This window comes from Phaenicophaeus curvirostris, chromosome 15 (genome assembly GCF_032191515.1).
Source record: "Phaenicophaeus curvirostris isolate KB17595 chromosome 15, BPBGC_Pcur_1.0, whole genome shotgun sequence".
Lineage (NCBI taxonomy): Eukaryota > Metazoa > Chordata > Aves > Cuculiformes > Cuculidae > Phaenicophaeus > Phaenicophaeus curvirostris.
The window spans coordinates 366537-389233 of NC_091406.1; the positions used below are offsets into that span (position 1 = coordinate 366537).

General features: G+C 46.8%; 1 protein-coding gene across 1 annotated transcript; it reads right to left on the reverse strand.

Moving 5' to 3' along the window:
* Positions 1 to 188: 188 nt before the first annotated feature.
* On the reverse strand, positions 189 to 22217 carry STK32A (serine/threonine kinase 32A). Its single transcript, XM_069869037.1, has 13 exons — positions 22059 to 22217; positions 18013 to 18068; positions 16657 to 16808; positions 16022 to 16195; positions 13214 to 13251; positions 7087 to 7176; positions 5299 to 5396; positions 4097 to 4213; positions 2827 to 2952; positions 1685 to 1813; positions 1278 to 1342; positions 646 to 1070; positions 189 to 606 (listed from the first exon to the last, which is right to left on the reverse strand). Exons 1-12 carry the CDS (start codon positions 22108 to 22110, stop codon positions 980 to 982), a joined length of 1188 nt encoding a protein of 395 aa, XP_069725138.1. The 5' UTR covers positions 22111 to 22217; the 3' UTR covers positions 189 to 606; positions 646 to 979.
* Between the last annotated feature and the right edge of the window lie 480 nt (positions 22218 to 22697).

Here is a 22697-nt window from a genome sequence, read left to right on the forward strand (position 1 = left end):
CTCCACAGCTCCCTGGGCAAAAGAGGGTCACGCTTTCCCAGCTGGTTATATCCGTGCTAGCAGCCCCCTGCAGACACACACTGTGCTGCAACTACTCCAAGAGCCTGACCTGAGCAAGTAAATGCAGGCAACCGGGCACAGTGGGTAGAAGAAAGTAGCAGTGCTGCAGCAAATCAATTCAATCCTTCTCCCCTCTCTCCATCCCGGTTCCTGTATCTGTTTCTCACAGAGCGGGACTGGTGGGCGCTTAGAGCATGCAGACAGAAGTGGAAATGAAGAGGCAGCAACCAGCCACTGGGCGAGTAACTGGCACCCAGGTGCTTTTCCAGGACAGCCTGAAAAATGCATTCACCATCCCATTAAACTGCTGCAACGCATTGAATCTGAAGGGGTTTGCCTTCCAACACCATAGGTAAATCTGAATGCCTATTTCTAATGTCTCTAGCATTGAAATCATGCTTGATTTAAGCAGCTATTGTTTGCAGCAGCAGCTGTATTCCAGGTGCAGTCTTTGCCAAGACTGAGATTGGCCAAAGCCTCTCTATTACAGTAATGCTGGGAACGATGGCTGGCGATAACAGCTCTACAAAGGATGCACACTCAAGCCTTTGGTTATTCTGCTGGCAGGCACTTGGCAGGCAGCACCAAGGGCCGTGATGCTGGCTGGCCAAGTCCAAAGGGTGAACGCTGAGTGTCTCATCCATTGTTTCGTGGTCACATTCCTGCCACCAAGAAAGGCAAAATAATAGGATCTGAGTCTAACTGACTGTGGCAAATTGCAGAGGCAGCGGCCAGAGCTTCTCCCCAGTGGCCGTGATCCACTTGCTGTGGGGTGGGAGGCAAAGGGAGCAGGGGCCCCGACCCCAGGCTATGGGCAGTGTCCCAGCAGCAGTGGACAAGTCCTGTAGTCCAGCTTCCTGAAAATATGTGAGTGTGCACTGGCCCCATGAAGAAAGCTCCAGTAGGTGCTGTGCTGCTCTCAAAAGCTGTCATTCTTGTTGTCCTCCTCATACATATCTCTGCTTTTTGCCAGCGTTATCGTCTGCTGGGTGTTCTGGCAGTGTCTCACCCTTATGGAAAGAAAGGGACAATCAAGCTGTGAGGGAAAACCCAGTCAGTGCCACAGCCCACCCAGTGGGGCAGCTGCCCAAGATCCTCCTGTTCTGTTGCCCCACAGGGGCTGCACTGAGCCCCTACACCCCTGAGCCCTGCAGTAACAGTCTGCTTGCACAAACTAGGAAATCACTGCAGTTGGCAGCTGCTGGGTCAGTACTTACTTTTCTCTGTTAAAAACAATGAAGTCCCGCTGGAGCATCTCCAGGTGCTTCTGAAGATGGCAGGCCTTTCACATTCAAAGAGAAAAACTAAGAATCGGTGAATAAATTCACACTTGACAGACATTACAAGGAGAATTTCAAGGTGATACACAGATATCTTTAGGTATAGAGGCTCCTTAGAACTGCAGGGGGAAACCAGCTTTAAGACTATTCTCATACACAACCGGTCTGTATACAGCAGCCTTCCACCAAAGGGAAAATGTGTAAGAGGCTTGGGAATAAAGCTAATTACAGGGGGAAAAAACCGCTCTTTTAAGCAGTTTGCCATGGTCTTGCTAGATGGCAAACAGCTTTCTTGGAAAATGAGAGAATTCCTTACCCACGTGCTTGTACCTGCTTGCTCTCACCTGGGAGGAATTGTTCTTGCTGGTATCTTTCTCCTTCTTAGCCAAGCGCTTTTTCTTCTTGTGAAGAGGTTTGGATTCTAGGATCATTTCTTCCAGCTCAAAGGTTGGGTCACAGTTCAGTCTGCCTTTCTGGAGAGGTCAGAGAAGTGGCCTTAAGTGATCGGAGCCTATCTTGAAGAGTCTCTCATACATGGGACTGCATCTAGGAGCTGAATTTTGTAAAAACCCAAACTAATCACAACTGCAGACACAGGCAGAAGGCCTGCAGTGCTGCTGACATATTTTATCTGTTCCCTCAGCCAGGGGCTGCTCTCGCTCCTGCCCTGCCCTTTGGCTGCTTTGAAGTGATGGCAAGGACCGGGTGGCAGGACAGGGCGGCACAGCAGCCTGCAAAACTGATTTTAAAGCAATAAAAATATGGGTTTACATAACAGAAAACCACCAGCAAAGGTGGAGGAAATACACAGAATTAACAAATATTCATAGTTCAGCCCAACTTTGGTTTGGCTGAAAAACAGTCGAGTAACACTGCACGCAACACTCCTTGGATTATTTTCCGTAAGGGTTATGTTACTTATGTGCTGCTTTAATTCAGTTAAAGGAGGATCAGCAACACTAATCTACTGCATTTGTTATTTTACTATGAGCAATGGGCTTGTTAGGGAGAGCCGTTCCGGGAAGGAACAATTATCACAGCATGGCAGGCGGTCTCCAGGCTGCTAAGGTGCCTGCGTCTGCTCACAGGGTTTGGCACGTGAAGAGCCAGAGCGAAGCAGGGCTGCTAGAAAGGGTAGTTCAGCACAGGATAGCTCACAAGTACCATCAGCATGGGTTCCATCTAGCACGCCACGGACAGTCCGGAGCATGTAAGACCAGTTCTGCATCCAGAAATTCTGGGAATATTATAGACAGAGCAGATCAATTTTAGGGCACCCACACTTTGTAGCCACCCCCACTACTCTTTATCACACCTACAGGGAAGTGAAAATTTTGCTCTTGCCTCTCCATTCTCTGTATCTTGAAACATCTGATACTCTTGTGGAAAGCTGCTAGAGCTTCTCCTGGTCTGGAGCCAGGCCGAGGGCAGGATGCAGCGGGGAGGGGCTGGCACATGGACACCCTGTAAATTCAAGCTGCCTTACTGTGGGAATGAACTCCGGTACTATCCTTTTCTGGAGAACAGCGTTCCAGTTCACATCTGACAGATACGGGAAGTCCTGGACATCCTTCAGCTGAGAAAAACGCTTCTCGGGATTCAGCTCCAGCAACTACAGCAAGCGTTAAACGGAAGAGATGAGAAAGCAAGACCCTGAGGTCCACACCAAACACTGTCCCCTCAGGTTGTGCGCTCAGCCGAGCTGGGCACAGCACACACAGCGCAGGTGACGCAGCATTGATGCTGGCACTTCAAGCAGGATGCACCTCTGCAGTTAATATCCTTCTAGGCTTAATGAAATATTAGCTCCATTTATTTTTAAGCAAAAGGAGATATTATTCAATTTTCCTTTTGTAAAATATGCCATGACTGTCTCGGCACAGAACTGAGATCTCATTTGCATTAAAAAGTTTGAGAGTGTTTCATCAGAGAGAACAAAATATTTCTACACACTATTTGGAACAAAAAATAGATGAGAGCTACATGAAGTATTACTTTATTGCCTGCATTTCTTCAAAAATTAGAAAACTATTTACATACTTCCCAAAACTTGCAGGTAGTGCTTCTGGGCAGGGTTCAGTTTTGAAGCTTTGCTGACACTGTATGCAAATAGTGTCTGACACAGTCAGACAACAGCTTTGTTTATTTAAGATATGGCTTCACTTCAAACATTATTTCAGCTTCAAAATGATTCCAGTAATGATTTTGAAGCAATTTTGACAACGGCTGTGTTAAAAAAAATAATTACAGTGCTGAATAAACCTCATGGCATCAAAAGATTTCAACAGCATCAGCACTTCTTGCAAATCTTTCCATTATTGTGAAAATGGCTTTTTAAAAATTAAAAAAAACAACATTATTTTGCCAAAGTTATTGACTCATATTAACGTCTACTGCTAAGTTACGTCCTTCCAGAGAGACAAAGTCACAGGGGAAACTGGAAGCAAAATGTGCCTGTGTCCTTGGGAGAGATGCGTTAGCAGAAGCTGCACCTGCCAGCACAAATTCCAACCCCTCGGTCCAGGACCCAGTGCTGCTGGCTGGTCCTTGCATCAGTGGAACTACAACGTTCAAAGCTGGATATTTATCATATGGTGCCACCTGAAGGTCAAGAACACTGGGCCAGGACACAATTTGCAGTGAATGCCCAGAACTCACTGCAAACGCCACCGAGCACGCTGGGGGGACTCGTTTCTGCAGGCGCCCCGTAAGATACATCCCAGCCCCGAAGGCACCTGCTCCCACAGCTCCCTCACCTTCTTGATGAGCGACACCATCTCCGTGGACCAAGCAGCAGGGTACATCACTGTTGCTGTCTTGAACACATACGCGATTTCATTTGTGGAAGTATTGGAGCGAATGTGATACGGCCTCTGCGAAAAGTGCCACAAGGAAAGCCTTCTCACTCATCTGTTTTTTTCAGACTCTTGGGGAAACCTTTCTAGAGCAAAGCAGCCTCAAAGTCTTTTGTACATGCCCCCAGTCTCTGTTGATAGTTCCATTACAGGTTTAAGCACCTAACAGCGTTTCTACTCCTATCTCTGGAAACAGTGCCATCAAGTCACAAGTCAATGTAATGACCAGTCCTGCAATTCATTTAATCTTAAAACTTGAAAACTCATATATTATATTGACATGCTTATGGGGACACATGGCTCCAGTCACCCAGCAGGTCAAGCAACCGTGTCCCCGTAATGTGTACTAACTTGATCACTCAAAATTTGAAACACTCAAATTCATTTGAAAAACCTATTCTTTAAAATATTCCCATCAGAACATTTTTAAGTGTTCTGCAAGCATTGACAATAAAGTTTATTAATAATGTGTTTTGCATACTTGTACTGAAAGAAATTGTTTGCTAGCTTCACAAGATTTTAAACAACCTTTTGCTTAGAAGAATGTGATTTAAATAATTTTATCCCATTTTTTTTTACTCAATGCTTCCAAAACATTAATTTATTCATCTGTCTGCAAGGCCCCCAGCCTCACCTGGGTTCACACAGAACACGGATGTGTCAGGGACTGTGCTTAATGATTGACACATTGCAGGTTGTTCAGATTGCTCAGTTTTACTACAACAGCAAAGAGGTGGGTGTTTTTTTTCAAGTTTTCTTTTTTTCTCTGCAGGACTGGAGCTCCAAGCGACTCGAGTCGCAGACCAAACCTCAGGAGCTGACACTTGTCTGCCTTGCCCTGTTTACGCCAACCCAGTGGCCCCTGAGCGTGACAGGGAGCGATCTCGACACGCGATTCCGTACTGCGACAATTCCTCTGAGCTCTCTGCTGGGAGCACAAGAACACTGGAGAATATGTGGTTTCTGATTCCTATGCTGTAATAACCCTTAAAGCTATGAATTTGGTCCAGCCCCTCCATCCTCGTTACACAGCATTAACCTTTCCAACAGAGAGTTTAAGGAAAGAGACTGACGGACGGGGACACGAGCCACATGTACAGTACCCGGGTCCTAAGCAGCTCGTAGGCAGTGATTCCCAGTGACCACCAGTCCACAGCGAAGGAATAGCCGGTGGGTTTTGTGGAATTAAACATTTCTGGTGCTGCAAAATACAGAAAAAAGAAAGTTTGTGATGCTGTAATCTCGAGTGAAAATCAGCAACTCGGAACACTTGGTCCGTGCCACAGAGAGCATCCCCCTGTCCTGTCTGGGGCACAAATCAGCAAATTACTCCTCACCATGACTTTGATAATTTCTGCTCTTTTCTTCAAAGCACCTGGCTGGCAGTTAAGCCCTTCAATGGAACGCTGCTGCGGTGGACATGGCAGAACCCATGGGTTTCCTGGCAGCAGTTCAGTTTTTGGTCTTTGTTAGGGTTCTCGACTGCTCTCTCAGCCTTGCAAGGCGGAACCTTCCTACCTGAGGGGGCTCCCACCTGTGTGTGCAGACCCCTCACCTACCCTGACACGCTGCGCCGCCACTGCGTGAGCTCCTGCAGCTGCACCGCAGGACCCGCAGCCTCCGTCCTGCCTGGCACCGCGTGCTGGCTCAGCGTGAGCCAGCCCTGACCCAGCTCCCAGCACGCCAGCTTAGCCCAGACACTGGGAGCAGACCTTGCAGCCTGGACCCTGCTGCCTGGACGCGGGTAATTAGTGTGGCATGAAACGTTTCCTGCTGTGCTCAAACCCAAACAAGCCTTCCAGCCCCTCTGCTGAAGTGTGACTGCCAACAGTTGCTCCTTCGGTGTTAAGAATTTAATTGGTGAATGTGTGTAAATGATGGGATGGCCTTAAGAAACAGATGTGCTGTCAACCTTATAACTGCAATGTGTAATCTGAATTACAGAACACTTTGTATTATGTCTAAGAGATTGACCAGACCCAATTAATTGCCTACATCGTGCAACCATCCTCGCGCAGAGCCCTTGCAGCTCTACTATGCTCCTGCGGCACTCGAGAGCCCCTTGGTCCCTCCATGTGGATCTCTCAGTGCTTCTCTGCCCACAAAGCCCAAAAAGAATAGACTCCTTTTGCTGACACAGGACTTGTCCGTTATCCCACAGAATGTGAGTTGGAATAAAGACTAACCCGAATTCACTCAATCTAGGCACAAAACTGGCCTGAGTCTCTCCTCGCCCGCCCCAGAAAGACCCTCTGCCCACAGCTAGTGCTCAGTAAATAGTCCTTTTGGGAAAGCTGTCCCCATACCACTCACATCTCATTGTTCATATCTGCACTACCTCAAACTGGTAGAGCCTACACACGGACTCACCCAGTGAGTGGAAGCAGCTCTTCAGAAACATCAACATGCAGCATCAATGCAGACGTGGGGCCTAATGCACCCTTTACACAGAAGAGCAAATTTTAACTGGGCGAAGCCTGAGCACCACAGGAGGAGGTCACCAGGCTAACGGGAAGTGTGTTGAGGCACCAAGCAAAACACTCTTTCTTAGCGAATAAACTTTCATTTTGAGTGTAAGAAAAAAAAAACCTGCAGGATTTTTGTATTAGCTGGGAGGCAAGAATTGCTCTAAAAAAACAAAAGAGGGAAAAAGCTTTCTTTTTGTGCATGTTTTCATTTTTAAATATTACAGAAATGCTTTTGAGTGGTTTTGCTTCAGTTAGGTAAGTGCTGCTTCTCACCTCAAACAAATGCAGGCGTTTTGTTGCATACTGGGAACAAAAGAGCTCAAACTTTCATCACAATGCCCTTCGGCTGCATCCCACCCCAGCGGTCAAATCAAGCCCATAACATGGCAACCCAAGAGCATGTTAAGTGCCGTTGGCTCTTACCCATGTACGGTTTTGTGCCAGCAATGGTGGTGACCCGTATTCCTTTAGTCAGCATCGTTGCAATATTGAAATCGGTGATGTGCACGTGTCCTAAAAGGAAGAGGTTAATGTGTAATTTGTTTTGCTTTAATTTTACATTAGAAACAGCTTTGAATCAGAAACTTAACAGTAAAACATTTCATGGAAAGGAGGGAGCTTCCAGGAAAAAAAATTCTGGTGGGAGAACTCCTAGAAAGTATCCCAGCCTGCAGGCTGCTTACAGATGTGCCTTGTTACATCAAATCATAGAATCATAGAATAACCAGGTTGGAAGAGACCCACCGGATCATTGAGTCCAACCATAAATATCCCCTTACTTACCTTCTGAGAAGCAAAAAATGGAGTTCTACAAGAAGTCACCTAATAATGATTGGTTTTAGTCTTTCTAAACATGGAAGGAAGAGAACTGAACTTTTCTCACATTAAAAAATCCACACCATCTATTTATTCCCTTGCTGGGAAAGGAGGATTGTAGCATTATTTGGGAAATTACATTTTAAAACCATCAGTGTTGGTGTCCAGCATCGTAACTGATGGTGACGTAGCTGCCACGTTAACAAACCCAAGCCTTTAAGAACTGGTTCACGTCATTTACACAGCCCAGTGTTCCCATGGGCAGAACCGGGCTCCTTGGCAGCATTCCATGCTGGAGGATGCTCGGGAGAACCTGCAGCCAGCGACAGCTCCCTGCTGGGCTGAGGCCTCGTGGGCTGCATCAGCCTGCATGCAGCCATGGGAGGAACTGCAAAAGTGCAAGGGGATGCAGCAGCAGGACATCCTATGGCATCGCTACAACATATCTGCCCTGGCCTCTTCAGGGCTGCCCAAAACCTGAGGCTCCTGCAGAGCGTGGCAGCCCGCTCCTCACTTGCCGCGGTAAGTGTGTGAGCAACTTATGCCTCTAAAGCACAGGTTTAGCCTTTCCAAAGCTGAGCTGAAGACACGAGTCAAACATTGCCCGTTTTGTAGGAGCTGGCTGAAGCAAGCATTGCTCCCCTTGAAGAGACAAATACAGTGCCCAGCAAGAGGAGATTTATCCACACCCCTTGAGGGAGTGATGCTGCTTTCCACCTCTATAACTGTGGCTCCTCACACAAGTCAGCTTATTTCAATGGTATTTGCTTTTAAAGATGATTTCCAGTGTTTACAAGCACACTTAACACTGGCCGTCTAGCTACTTGCCCGTTGTGTTCCCAGGTACCCAGCACCTCTCTCCAGTCTCCTCCTCAGAGGATGTGTCTAGAATGGAAAAAAACCACCTTTGACAGCAGGAAAAATAGCCTCACACAAGAAATTCATACATCATGAAAAGCCCCTTGGGGAGCAGGAATGGTGTCTGCTGTCACTGCTACAGTACACACAACCGCTGCCTGCAAACTGAAAAGGAAATAAAAGGGTTGGGTGCGATTTGCAGGGATGAGAAGGGAAATGCTTCCACCTAGCTCCTGCTTGCTCTTTCAGCTGCACTTTTTGTTTTGCAAGCACTTAATTTATTGCTCCCTATTCACTAACCTTCTATCAGTGAGCAGACCAGTCATGTACAGCAGTACAGCTAATCAAGACAAGGCTGGCCTCATTGAAGTGAATTTCTTTGAAACCTGTGGGTTGTTTCAGTCTAATTCTTCTGGTTTAATGCAGGCAATCTTCTCTTCTTCCTGACCTCATGCATCTTCTATGGTGCTGAACCTGCTTAATCCTGACAGAGCTGGGCTCGTTATCAAAAGCATCAGATGTTTTGTACATTGTGTTTTGCAGACTCATCACCTTCCTCTGTAACAACAGAGTGGCTGAACTGTTGTTGTTTCCTCCAGCCACAGAGATCAAATCAGAGTGGCTTTCTACTGATGGAGATGGTGTGCCAATACTTCCCTCAGCCATCAGCTTGTCTTTTCTGGATCCTATGAAACATTTAAGTAAATCTTTACAATTGTGTCTATTTATCTGTTATATGAGAACAGTGACACATGCCTGCATGGTGCAGGTGTATGATCTAGCTGGGATAATTTGGGGAATGAAAATAGAACTTTCCATTTCACCTAAAAACATCGTCTCACAGCCACACTCCTGCCTGCATCTCTTCACCAACATGCACAGCACATGGAGCACAAAAGCCTCTTGCCCATACCCCATTGTGGCTACAGTCAGTGTGCAGAATGCAGATATCTCCAAACTCACATCCCACAGCTCAGGAGGATGGCGGGGGTATGTGTACAGCTCCGCTTAAGCCAGGCTAGAAGCAGCTCAGATTTCCATCAGAACTGCTGGAAGCACGCGGCTCTGGCAGGGAAAGAACAGATACAACTCAGCAGGGCAGTGACCCAGGGGAAATACCTCTGCACCTCTGGGCTCTCAGTCCCACCAAGAGGCACATTTCCTTATCAAAGCTGCAGTGCTTATCAGGCTAAGTTTGAAAGAGTAAAGGAAAACTTGAGGTCCCTCTGGTGAGCTATGGGCCCTGCTGGAAGACTGCGAGTGCTGTTCAGACCTCGCCTCTCACAGGGTACCCAACTGAGCTGTTGAAAGCACGTGTCCCTCCTCGCTGCTCACGCTGCTGTACAAAGGCAGAGCCTCTCTGCCTCAGGTTGCCCAGCAAAGGGCAGCGTCAAATCGCTGGGGAGCGCTTGAGAGAAAAGAATGACATACAACCATCTTGCCTGGATACGTCCTCTGCGTCCTTGCACTGTTTTGCCTTTCATCTCTAGCTCTCGTTCCACTTTGAGGAGAGCCGTTTTCATAAACATGAATCATAAAGACTTATCAAGAATTTGATATTCTGAGCACAAACATGCCTTTCTCTGGATGCATCTTTTAAATGATTCACTTCAAATAAATCACAAGTTCTATAACCTAGCCCACTCGGGAAATCACCAAATCAAGCCAACGAGGCAGGGAAGGAGGCTCCGCACGGTACGACCAGGCTGCACAGTGACAGCAGCCTTACAGACTGGGGTGGACTGGGTGACCAGGGTTAGCAGCCACTGGTGACCGAGATGGAAGCCTGGGTCTTGCTGCTGAGCTTTAGGGTTGAATTTTAAGGCCCGTGTTTTCCTGATTGCTCAGCATCTCCAAGCACAGCCTGTTTCAAAACAGCACAGCTAGAGCTGTACTCTGGGCAGCGCGTCCTTCCCGAAGCTCATCCTGAAATTGGTACTTTCAGATCAAGCCTTTGGTTCTGCATTAAGGCAGAGAATTTTATTGTGTTCAGCATCTCTGTTATTACAATTCTTTCACCTCTCCAGAGCATATTTTGTGCAAAGCATGTAACGGTTCTCCAGATTCAACTAAGTTAATATTTTAAAGAGCATTAAACTAGAGACATTAGTTGCTGTGATTAAACTAGAGACAGTAGTTGCTGTGGGGTACAGACGCCCTTCACAGACTGTGCTGTGACTCTTACCCAAGATGAGGGAGCAAATGGGCTGCGTGTGCAGTGCCTGCATGGCACGAGCTCACTCATTTTAGCACTGCTCTCAGGAACCTTTTGGCAGTGGTGCGAGAAATAATACTGAGCAAAGCTGTGACCAGCCTCTTGCAAAATACCTCTCAGTTTTACTGGAGATAAAACTGAGCTTTTCTTCAATTTTATTAGACAAATGACCTGGTCAAAAACTCCTGATGAATTAGTTGCAGTTCCTGGAAACTGCCATCTGTTATATTCTTTTATTCCCAGGTGAGCTGTACTGTCACCGAGCCAAATCAATAGACTCATCATTAAATCACTTTGTGCTTGGAATGACTGTTGAAGGTGGTCATCTGCTGAGGATATTCTCACTGTGGGACCCTATCCCAATCTCTGATGTTGAACAACGGCTATATTTATTGCACAGAAAAATATTTGCCCAATATGCTACTTTATTTATGGCTCACTATAACTTCTTAGCTGAAATCGATACAGTAATACAGAATGTCACTGACCAGGGTGACAGGACAAACGCGTGGGGTGTGCGTCAAGTTCGTGATGGTCAGCGGTGGGACAACACATTTCAACATGTAGCAGGCACCACGAGGGGCATTTTTACTATCAAAAACCAGAATACAAAGATCAGATGATGCGCACGAGGGCTCCCACAGCCTCGTCAGTGATTAAAACCAGCAACAAGGGCGCTGTGGTTTTTAACAGGCATGGGCACCTCTCGATGTGTAAACATGAAATGGCAAAGGAATCATAGCTGGAAAGTTTGCCCTTCGGGGAGTAAAGACGGGCCAAAGGGCGAGTCAGGGGGAAAGGGGAGCCTAAAAGATGAAGGACTGAAGTCTCTTTGCTGAATACTTTGCCTCATACTCTCAGGGAACTTGTCTTAATCGAGAACATTATAAAAAAATCAATGTTAGCAAATTGCACATATTTTGCGATCACAGTTGCGAGAGCCTGGAGAAGGGAGAGGAGGGAACGGGGAGCTGCAGCACTGTTCCACAGGGAAAGAGATACCAACAAACAAGTACAGTTTACCAGGCTAAATATAGATAAACCTGCTATGATAACAGTTGCTCTGGGGACAAGAAAAAATTGAACTCACAAAGCCCTCGGTATGCATGAGCAGACACATCTTCGCTACCATGGATGAAAAAAAGAAATACTGTAAGTCACAGTCAGAAGGGCACTGAAGCCAAGGGTACATCCACAGAAAACAAGTGCTTGCTGCAGAGGTTTCAGAGTTAAAATATAATAGCTAGCAGAGAATAGGCTCAGAAATCAACCTAAATTGCAGTGTCATTAGAGAAGTTTGCAGGTTACGTCCTGCTGAGCTGACTGCGACTGCAGAGACAGCCAGAGTTTCTTCCTCTTTTTCCCCTCTTCGGGGACCACTGACCTACATTTCCCTGGCTCTAGTGCTCCCAGCGCCCTCCCAGGTGGCTCCGTCATCCCTGTCCCCCAGGGTGCTGAGGGTCTTGGGAGATGGGGACAGGTCACCCCACAGTGTCCGCTGTTGAGGACTGACCGACGCACGGCGCTGGCCGAGAGCGAGGCCCAGGGACCCCAGCAGCACCCAAAGCGGGGACACGGCGATCGGGGGGAGACTGGGTCTCTGCACCCCTCTGCACGCGGGGCAGCAGCAGAAGCACCCAGAGAGGCAGGAGAGAGGCTGCTGCACCACCCGGGGACAAAGGCAGCTCTGCTCACAGCTCCTAAATAAATAATTAGCCAGCACTTTGAAATTAGAGGTCATATGCAGAACAGGTAGAGTCTGGGCTCGGGTGCTGCCAGGCAACCCTAATTACACACAAAAGCTACAGCAGATCCTCAGGAGCTTCAGCATCTCTGTTACAGCCTCTGAAGCTACAACAAATTCAGATATGCCTTGTCTTTTTATGCCTGACTTTTCCTGCAGCCTTGCTGTAGCTGCTAACGAAGGTTTCTCACAACAAGCCAGTCGCACAGATTTTCAAAAACCAGGAAATAACAAACTATTTGCCTAATGAGTTAAAAGCTTATCAATATCAGACAATTCTCTACTGTGAGAGCTTTGCCAGGACAAAACAGTGTCTCTAGAGAGCAATGCAGGAACATAGTTCCAGTTTTGCCTGTGAACAAAACTAAAGAAAAAATGGTAGCAATAACTACAATATACCCACCCCCAAATCCTCTTTGGAGCTCCTTCCCAATGTCAAACAGATAGGGGAAAAAGAAAATACTGAATGAAGATTATGTATTCACCCTTAATTCACTCTGTTTGTGAGCACACATTACACACAGCCTGTAATTAAGTTTTATACAAGAGCCAAGAAGGTCTTAAAATAAGGTCTGCCAGACAACTGACCACAGGCAGCACAAAATGCATCGTCCCTGCCTGTGCCTTATGGAAACACCATTAGGTCAGGCAGTGAGTGTGTGTTGATTAAACACTAAGGCACCCCCAGATACAGCACAGCATCACAGGGTGCCCAGTGCCCTAAGGAACACGGCGCTGCCACTCAAAAAGCAAAACAACAACCAAAGCAGGATGGGATGGCCTGTTCCTAACCCACCTAGGGTGGGGAAAGCAACACAAGATGAGAAAACCAGCAAGCACCTGAACCTTAACTGGGATGCCTTGTTTCTGACTCTGGTTTTATGCACATGCACACGTGCAAAACAACTGGCACTTACCATGCTCATCCAGTAAAATGTTGTCAGGCTTGATGTCTCTAAGAAAAAAAGGCAGAGAAGGGGAGACAGCCATTAGCCTAGAAAAGTGACGTGAACCACAGCTGCACACACTCTAGGAAAGCCCGGGCTCTGCGGGACATGCTTCTAGACCTCATGCCCTAGGGAGGCTTCTTTGCTGGGGCTCTTCAGATCTGATGTTCCTGCAGAGTTTGATTTAGACATAATATAATGACTAATGGAACAACAGAAGCAGAGATGGTGGCACAGGGCTGTGACTGTGACGGCTGCTGTGGTTTGGAATAGTAGCACCTGGGTAGTCCACCTACAGCTTTAGCTCTTCTTTATATCTTTTCCTCCTTTTACTTCTTTATCCGTTTCAATACTATATTGAGAGCTGTTCCCTATTTACTCAGTAAAAGTGAAATTATTTTAACAGCTTTGCTGTAGATATAAATGGGTTACCCACAGGTTTTGTTTCTGAACAAGTAAAAAAAAAACCCATCAACAAAATAACAAAGGCTACCACAAAGCTGCAGGAAACTACTTTCTATTGAAGAGAGAAAACACACACCTGATACACCTCCTGTATCCACCTGGGTGACTTTACAAGCCATTACCTGGTTTTAATGAGCTCATTACACCACTCCCCACTCACCCAATATCAGCCTCAGCCAGGCACCTGGCAATTTAATGCCCCACGAGACCGTCACAAACACAAGGCAGGAACACGTGCAGGAACCCTGCACCAGCCTGATGCTTCCAACCATGCCCAGGGGTTCAAAGGGAAGGAAGGAGCAGGTTGGGGGTTTTATCTTTAAAATAGTCACTAAGATAAAGCTTGATTTCACCCAGCCCCCTGCAATCAAGAAAAGACAATAAATCTAATTATCCTGATGTTCCCAATTACAGATGTTGCAGCATAACTGACTCAGCTGGGTCACTCTATCAATCTAACTCCATCCCACTGGATTTCAGTGTTAATTAAACAACTTGCATTACAGTGTTAATTAAACAACTTGTAAATTTTACAGACTGCCATATATGTTTTCTTGTACTCAATTCACCTTAAACATGTACAGCTGCTTGAAATACGCATCACAGCCTAAACTTTAGCATCTCCCCCCTATCTTTACAGCCAACTCTCTGGACATCCCAGGAGTTTTGCTGTACTCTTTGTGCCTGCCCTCACGCTGCAGCTGTCACGGGACGCAGTGCAGCCCCGGGCAACCGCGATGGCCACTGACTGCAGGGATGCAGCTCCGAACAGGGACTGCAGCCCCCAGCACCCTGTGCTCTCTTGGCTGTCAAATCTTTCATCGCTGCAAGGAGCACCACCCTTCTCAGGCAGACTCATTCTTATAGCATTGAGTCACAAAGAATCTCCATCCCCTTAGTCCAATAAACACTGCTACTAATTGTAATGCATTACTAACAGAGAAGGATTTCTTCCTTGTGCTTCCCTTAGCCCTGTGCCTGACTTGATTTGCTCAGGCCAAGCCAACAGCGTGAGGATTCACCCCTCACTGCCCAGGACAGAAACAACAGAGTCCGCACTTCACAGCGTTCATTTCATGCTCATCCATTATTTGGTGCCGGCGAGCAAGAGCCGTACGGAGACGGCCAGTGCCCTGTCACTGCACACCAGCTTCACGTCCCAGACTGCAGCCGTGCCCGCTGGAGCCTGAACGGGGCAGCTGGGCTGGCCTGCCTGCCAAGATAAAATGCATCAGAGCAGAAATCTATGCAGGTATAAAGCAAACCAAAAAGCATGAAAGATGAGCCTCCTGAGAAAGTGGGAGCTATCCCCAAGGAGCTTTGGCTTCATCTGAAGCACAGCAAATCCTTGCTGGTGCTCTAAGGCTTTCCGTAACTGCAGAGAACATGCTATGGGCATGCCAAGCATCAGCCTTTCTGCCTTCACATCTTAGAAATGGCAGCCAAGTGCTACAGACACAAACGAGCATTAATTTCCATCAGCCCTTCAACAGCGTGTTCCTTCTCTTCCTAACAACCAGGATCATTTCTATTGTAAGTTTGGTAGCATGCTTTATTTTTACATCTCACAAGAATACTCTTCTTGAGCAGTATTTATAAATGAGATAATCTTCCCACTGCCCTTATCAGCCCTCCCTGTTCCATCCCCTGTTAGCAGCCTGGAGCCCCAAGGTGTGCACTGCCTGGCACAGCAGGAGGAAACACCTGGGTGTCTGTCTACCCAGAGCCAAACCTCGACTCTCCACCCAGGGAAAAGCTCTGCTTCCTCTGGTACTTGGCTGGTCTTCAAATGTGTGGGAATAGCCCTAATATCTTTTCACTGGCTGTGAAAAATCTTGGTGGCCAACAAGAAACTCTTGTCACTTCCAGAAAGGGATTTGGGCTCATACAGAAGACACGCGTTTGTTCCCATACCTTCTCTTTCAGCATGATACAGAGAGGGGAGCAAAAGGGAGACACTTTCAAGTGTCATGGCAGGGGAAATCTGAATGTTGATACCTACCCTCCCTGGACCAGGACGGATATTAACAAGCTACACATAATTAAACCTATTAGAGACGGCTTTTTGCAGGATTAGCAAACAAATCAAATATGCTATATCATAGCTATTCCAGAGGGAGCAATAACATGCTCCCTGCTGTATATGAAATGCTTCTCTCTGGGAAGCCTCATGTTTTCAATAAAAGCAAATGTATGTGGGAGAATATTTTGTTTAGCTCTTAAGCTTCTATTTGTCCTTTCATGCCAAAGAGGAACAGCCTGCCCCTACTGCAGTCTACGCGCACCCGTCCCCCTGCGAGCTCCCCCGCTGACCTGTGGATGATGTGCCTGCTCTGAAGGTAGTCGAGGGCCAGCACCAGCTCACAGATGAAGAGTTTCACGGTGCCTTCTCGGAACCGCACGTTTTGTTGGAGATGGTAACGCAGATCCCCTCCAAGCAGCAAGTCTACAACCATAAACATATCTTCTTCATCCTGGAATGAGTACCTGAAATGGCATAAGCATGGTTGAAGGATGATAATATAAAAAAAAAAGACAGGTTATAACGGGACACATGGTACCTCTGGGAATACTCATAAATTCTTGGAACTTTTTCACTTGGGAAATAATGATTTCATGACCTTTCCATTGCTGGTTTCCTTCTGCAGTTAACTTCTGTCTCCAGTATTCTCAGGATACTTGAGGTGACAATAACGTAGCTTTAGATCCACAACAGAGTCTGCGCAGTTTGCGTGAACAACTATCAGCAGCCCATGTTTTTATGTCTAACTTGTTGCTGTCGTGGACTTCAAAAACAAAGCCACATCCAAACCTCCCCATGACTCTAACACAGCCTGTTGCTGACTTCTCCCTCCCAAGGGCTGTGGGGGGAAGAGGACAGGAGTCTGGCAGGCAGGCACAGCTCTCAAGCATGTTTATCACAGGATACAAGCGGAGCAAAACTTTACCATAAATTAACTAGGAAGGGGTGTTCCAGACCCTGCATAATCTGCAGCTCCTTGAAAACATTCCTCACTTCATTACGCTCCACGCACTTTTGCTTATTCATGTATTTCATGGCATACATCTTCTTGGTGTCGTTCTTTTGCACGATGCAGACCTACCGGCACAAATCAAGAGATAAATCGGATATGATTTGTCAGCAGATTCCGGCACACAAAACTTGGGCGCACAAGCCTTCTCCAGTGGCTATAGCAAAGTTAAGAGTGCCAAGTCCCAGCTCCATGCACTGATGCTGCAGCACTGGACATCACCAGTAAATCCCTCACCTGGTTTTCAGCCAAAGAAGAAATTTTGCTGGGAGGAAGGTGAAGGGAAGAAATTGGTCACCACAAAGACAGGAGATAGGGAATCACACACAAGTAAAAATTTTATTTAATACACTAACTGTTCTTGATTGTGTCTGCCCCTCCCACATCAGTTACGGTTTGGAAGAGTTCTTTCCACCACAGAACTACAGGCTAGAAACTGGGGAGCAGCACCACAGCTCCTCTGTCCTGGTAAGTGTCATTCAGCTCTCAAAGAACCTTGGGCTTTGTTGGAAGAGTATTGGGGTACGAAATTTAACCTTTCTTATACTTCATCAAATCTAGAAAGAAACATTACTCCAATAAAACACCTGGAGTTTGTAAGAGCACAAAAACCCACCCCAAACTAGATTTTCAGATTTGTTTCTGTCACAATTTATGAGCTTGGGATGAATTTGCAAAGTTTCAGTCAACATTTTTTTGTTTTGCCAAGAAATAACTCTCTTTGCCTCAAGATCTTTGTTGCACCCTGCACCCAAGGCACATCCCATTACTGGCACAAGAGTGCCTTTACAGGAGGGGGCAAACGACCTTCCAGAATTCTGTCAGCGTATACAAGCATGGAATTCCATAACAACATAAAAATAAAAACAACCTATGACTGAAACCTGATGCTTAATAACAAACAGTGTCCCACAGAGAAATACCCCCTCAAAAAGCCTTCCAGGCCTTTTGTGTTGGTTGCAGTTCCTTATTAAAAGTGCATCACGATGTTCAGTGTTGCCTCTCTGGGGAATCTCAGAAAATGCTTACCTAGAAACAGCTCAAAATTCAGCCCATTGGATTCATCAGTACCTCATTTTAATCTCCTGTAATGTAATTTGTGGCTATGAAATGGCCACAAGAAATCAGGCTCCAGTTCTTCTTTAATTACCAGGAGTAAATAAGGAATGCAGGGGTTTTTTCTTTGCTCTCATGTGAGCCTCTAATTCATCCAGGTCTCAACCAGTTACATTTCCAGCTCTTCAAATGGTCGTTAGTTCACAAAATACTTACTTTTCCAAAGCTGCCCTTCCCAATAGCTCGCAAAATTTTGAAATGGTCAAAGGTAACTGCAAGAAAGAGCAAACATTCAAATATTAAATGGCTGAGCAATTGTTTGATGATATTACGCTATTTCTGCTTTTTCTCCATAAGAAAAGAGCTGAGAAAAACAAGGGGCACCTTAGCCACTTTCTGTTGCTTTTAGAGATTTGGGTGCTGTTTAAGACTTGGGGTTTAACAGGCTGGTTTTGCTTCCCAGCTCAGGTGCAAAGGCAAGTTCCCTGGGCCAGCCCTTCTCAATGGCAGATCAGGCAAGGAACCACCGAGCGAATGTTTTCACTCTGCTCTGCCTGTTAAACATGAAAGTCTCATCTAATTCCTGCTGAAACCAAATGCAAAGAAGTTTAGTCCATCAAACATTAACACCATGTGGAGACATAAATGGTCAGCTGTATCATTGTGGTATTCTCGACAAGTGCTCGATAACTGCGCAAACGCTGCGACCCCCAGTGAAGCTCCGCTGCCACTTACCATCCAGAGTGGCTGCTTCTCCGAAGGAAACACAAGATCAGCAGCTCTGATCTGCATTTCACTTCACCTTCAGGTCTCGGGATGGGGCTGGAAGGTGCACACCCACAGAGCAAAGGCAAACACACTGTGAGTGCTGCTCTGAAGGACCTTGCGTATCAAGTGTTTCTGATCAGCCGGTATGAAGCTGCTTGCGCTTCATCTCTGGCAATAAACAGACCCAGAGAGAGAGCAAATCAAGTTACCACACAGGAAACACAGATTAACTGTGGTGGGTTCAAACCCTGCTGCCGATGGCTGCATGACGTGCTGCTGCAATGATTCCCGAGTTCCTTGCTCTGAACTCCGTCAATGCTTCCCCAGCGCTGCTGCAGCAGCCGTCAGCTAAGGAGAGCTCACGCCAGGGGATCTGCTCCTTAACCAGCCTTGATGGCTGAACCGAGCCGCATCGAAACGCTTGCTCAAGGCACCAGAAAAGCGCCTCTGATTGATAGACTTATAACAACTCATTAGCCTTAATTAGCGTGACCACTGCAACTGAATGATACCACCAGCTTAGTGACCATCTCAGAAGGCAGCCAGCCACACTGTTCTCTGTGCCAATGTCCGGGTGTCGAGGGCAGGTTTGGCTCTCAAACACCCATCCTTTGTAACCCCCCCTAGTCTCCCAGAGCCTTTGGGCTCTCAGCAGGTGTTCTGCTACTGGACAGGACTCCACACCACCTCTGGCACTTTGCTACACAAGAGGAAAACCTCGAAACTTCTTTCCCTTTCATCTTCAAGCAAGACAAGAATGGAAGCACTTGCTGCACAAAGAAACACAGCGATGCCTGCCCTCATCTCCTGGCAGCAGCCTCGGGCACCTGCAGGCGCCCTTCCAGACGCAGTCTGCAGCTCCTGGCTGCCAAACCACGGGCTGGGCTCTGCTACCAAAGCTGGCTCGGGGCTCACTGCGGGCTGCCGACGGCACCTTGCTGAGGCGCAGGCTCCAAGTGGGTGTCTTGCATAACAAATCTTCTTTTGCAGCTGCAAATCCAGAGGTTTTAAGCCGGCAGCCAGATTTTGCACATTAACACACACCCTGTACTGCTATTGTCCTTTAATAGTAATGTTTTCATTAGCATTTTAAACATGGATCTAACACTGAGCTGGTCATAAGAAAGCTAAATCATATACTTTTAATTTCAGACTCTCAAACTAGGTACAACCATATTTTAACCACTCTCTGTTTTAGCTTTCCTGCCATCCCCAATTTTCACAGTGAGCCAGCCCAGAGCCTCACTTCTACAGAGTACTGAAGTGTGTGGTGTCCAAATCAGGAACCAAACACATGCTCTTCATCCTGAATCTATATTTACAGATTTGACAAGCCTCATTTCACTGCCTGATGGCATCTAAAACAATGGAAAAGCCAGAGCATTTGTCCTTCAGAGAGAAAATTCACGTGATATGCCAACACAGACAAATCATGTTTAAGAGATGCCAAGGAAGATAATACAATCCCTGTAAAGAACAAACTGAAGCATAAGCATGAAACACCATATCAAAAGCAGGGGCTGTATTTCTAAACCCAGGTTTAAGTGGTAATATTTAGATTAAAATGCAGGACTAACTAGCCATGAAAAATGTCCTCATCATAGAGAAGTCAGCCCTGCCAAAGGCCCGACTCCATCTGCCAAGCAGAAATCAATGGTTTGGAGGGCTTGGGTCCTCCAATCCCTGTTGCCCACCCAGCACACCACGCAGTATGGTATGACTTATCTGCTTTTTGTCACTGTAATTTCCCCCATTTTCATTATATTTCCTCCCTTCTCTGCTCTGCAGACTCAGGAAAACAAGTGCTACCATAGGACCAGGAATGATAAGGCAAGTCACTCCACATCGGGAAGCTGAACTCAGCGCAGATCCAGGCAGAGGAACAAAGACGTGTCCAAAGCTCTTCTGAGATCCAGGGCCAGCTGGGAAGGATATCTGCCTGTCGTCCCACAGGACGCTTTCTGCACCCGTTCGCCCAGAAGCAGCACAAACAAAATCTGGCTTTAAACACAGCTTCATCCTGCCTGCATCGGGAGAGGAGATCACCTTGCAACACCGAACCTTCTGTCTGGTTATTACATTTTCTTTTCATCTCACTAGCTTATTATGCACAACTGTGCCTACTCAGAGGAAACACTGAGGGAAAAATAATGCTGTCATCCCACTTCAGCCAAAGGCAAACAAAGCCCCTTTGAGAAGTTCATCTCAAAAACCCCATGCCTGGTGCCACAGGAGACAGCCAAATTATAGCAACAGCAATCTGGAAAAATATGCAAGAGGCGCTACAACTGTGCGCGTGCATCGATGGATGATGGCAGCCTGGGTGCGGCGTGAGCCCCTGCTCGCTCCTGTGCTGCGTGTGTCCACACTCCATGGAGCAAACGGCCGAGCCAGCGGCTCCACGGGGGCACAGGAAGGTGAAGTAGTTTGCCAATGGCTATTCAGAAAACTACAGCACAATACAAATCCAGATCTTTTCACCCTCAAGTCAGCTCATTAACAATGCTGTTTGGGTAAAGGTTACACCTTGTTGCAACTGCCTGAGTGTTCCCAAAGACTTTTTTTTTTTTTAAATTTTAAGCAAACTGAGAGGTAATGTGAGAGAAATGAAATGACTGAACATTACAGCTCAGTTCTCTGAGAAGAAGACCTAATTCCTGGGCACAACAGCAAAACACACATTTCCTCCTCACGCCTCCCCAGCAGTGGGTCCCAGTAACGTCCCCACTGAGCTGCATCTGGCTATCTAGGACCCTAGTTGCCTAGGATTGCATATATTTTACTTTTATTTCTATGCATATGTATCTATCTGCATCTACATTTTATTACTGTACCCAGGTGAAAGCCCATTTGGCAGTTAGCAAGCTGAATCATGCAACTGGAAACATATTTATGGAACAATCTTTTAATGACTGTCTATAATCTTGGCAGCACAGTGACTCTGGCCTCCAGTACTGCTCTCAGCAATGCACTCTCCTTTTCCAGCCAACCAAGTGCTGGTCTCCCAGTGCCGACACGCAGAGCTGCCTGGGTGGGCATCATCAGGAACCTTCACCCCTGTTGCTGTCGACCAGGTCCTGCTCGGTGGCCCTCCCACCAGGTCCCATGCAGGGATCATGCATTGCTCAGGCCATCTGCCCCCCAAAACCCGACTTCATACCAGCCCTCCTTGTGCTGTGATCTCCAGAACAAACCTCCCCTGACTCCAGGACAGCAGCATTTCTTCCTTGCCTTTGAAGCGCCTCACAGTGCCCCAGAGACATCTCAAAACCAAGCCTCTAGCAACAATTGCTCTCGCAGTGCGCGGCTGCAGAGAGCGGAGGCGAAAGGACCACAGGTCTGCAGGAGACCCCACGGCTGCCGCAGACCTTTACACACTTCGGCTTAACCAAGTTGCCCAGGTGCTGGCAGCCCCAGCATGGGAGCTGGCATCAACTCTGAGCCGCAGTCTCTGCACTTTGCAGTCTCAGACAACAACAAGGAAAAGCTCTTACCATCTTCACTTTCATCGAAGGGTGGCGACTTGCTGGAGGTGTTTGCTCCCATGGCACATCCAGTTCCAGCTCAGCTCGCTGCACTTTGCTGTGTTACCACCCTCGGAGCTGGTGCCTCCAGGATGGAGTTACCCACGGGCAATGTCCTGCTGGTGCATCCTGAAGAAGGCAGGAGGCAAAAAATCATCATAATTCAGGATTAAGAAGCATTTTACAGCTTGCAAACCTCTCACTGAGAGTGAGGGAAAAAGCACATGAAAATGGAGTTTACTAGAAAACCCCTGTAACATCACAACCTTGTAACCTCAACCAGGAGCGTTGCCTACCAAGGGAAGTACAGAAATTGACTGGTGACCAAAAGATCAGAGGACACGGGTCATGTTTGCTCTATCAATCAACATATTATACTTTGTAGCTTCAATGATGTTAAAACTGATTTAGAGGTGATAAAGTGTGGCTATTTGTAGTGAGGCCAATATCCAAACTAAACAGACACAGTGACTTGGCTAGATAAAATCAGAATGGTACTTTTGACTACTAACGTCACGTGGAAGTGAAAAAGAAATTCAAAGTGTCAGCCTTTTGATGTAAGTTGTTACAGAAGTTTTTCATTTGGGATAAAATCATATCTTTTCCTTT

Excerpts from the sequence above, each read along its gene's own strand:
- STK32A (XM_069869037.1), bottom strand. The coding sequence starts at position 22,110 with ATGGGAGCAAACACCTCCAGCAAGTCGCCACCCTTCGATGAAAGTGAA. Across the intron at positions 16,809-18,012 it reads GGAAGGGCAGCTTTGGAAAA|GTCTGCATCGTGCAAAAGAA; the intron begins GTAAGTATTTTG and ends TTGTGCCGGTAG. Across the intron at positions 4,214-5,298 it reads ACGAGCTGCTTAGGACCCGG|AGGCCGTATCACATTCGCTC; the intron begins GTACTGTACATG and ends CACTTTTCGCAG.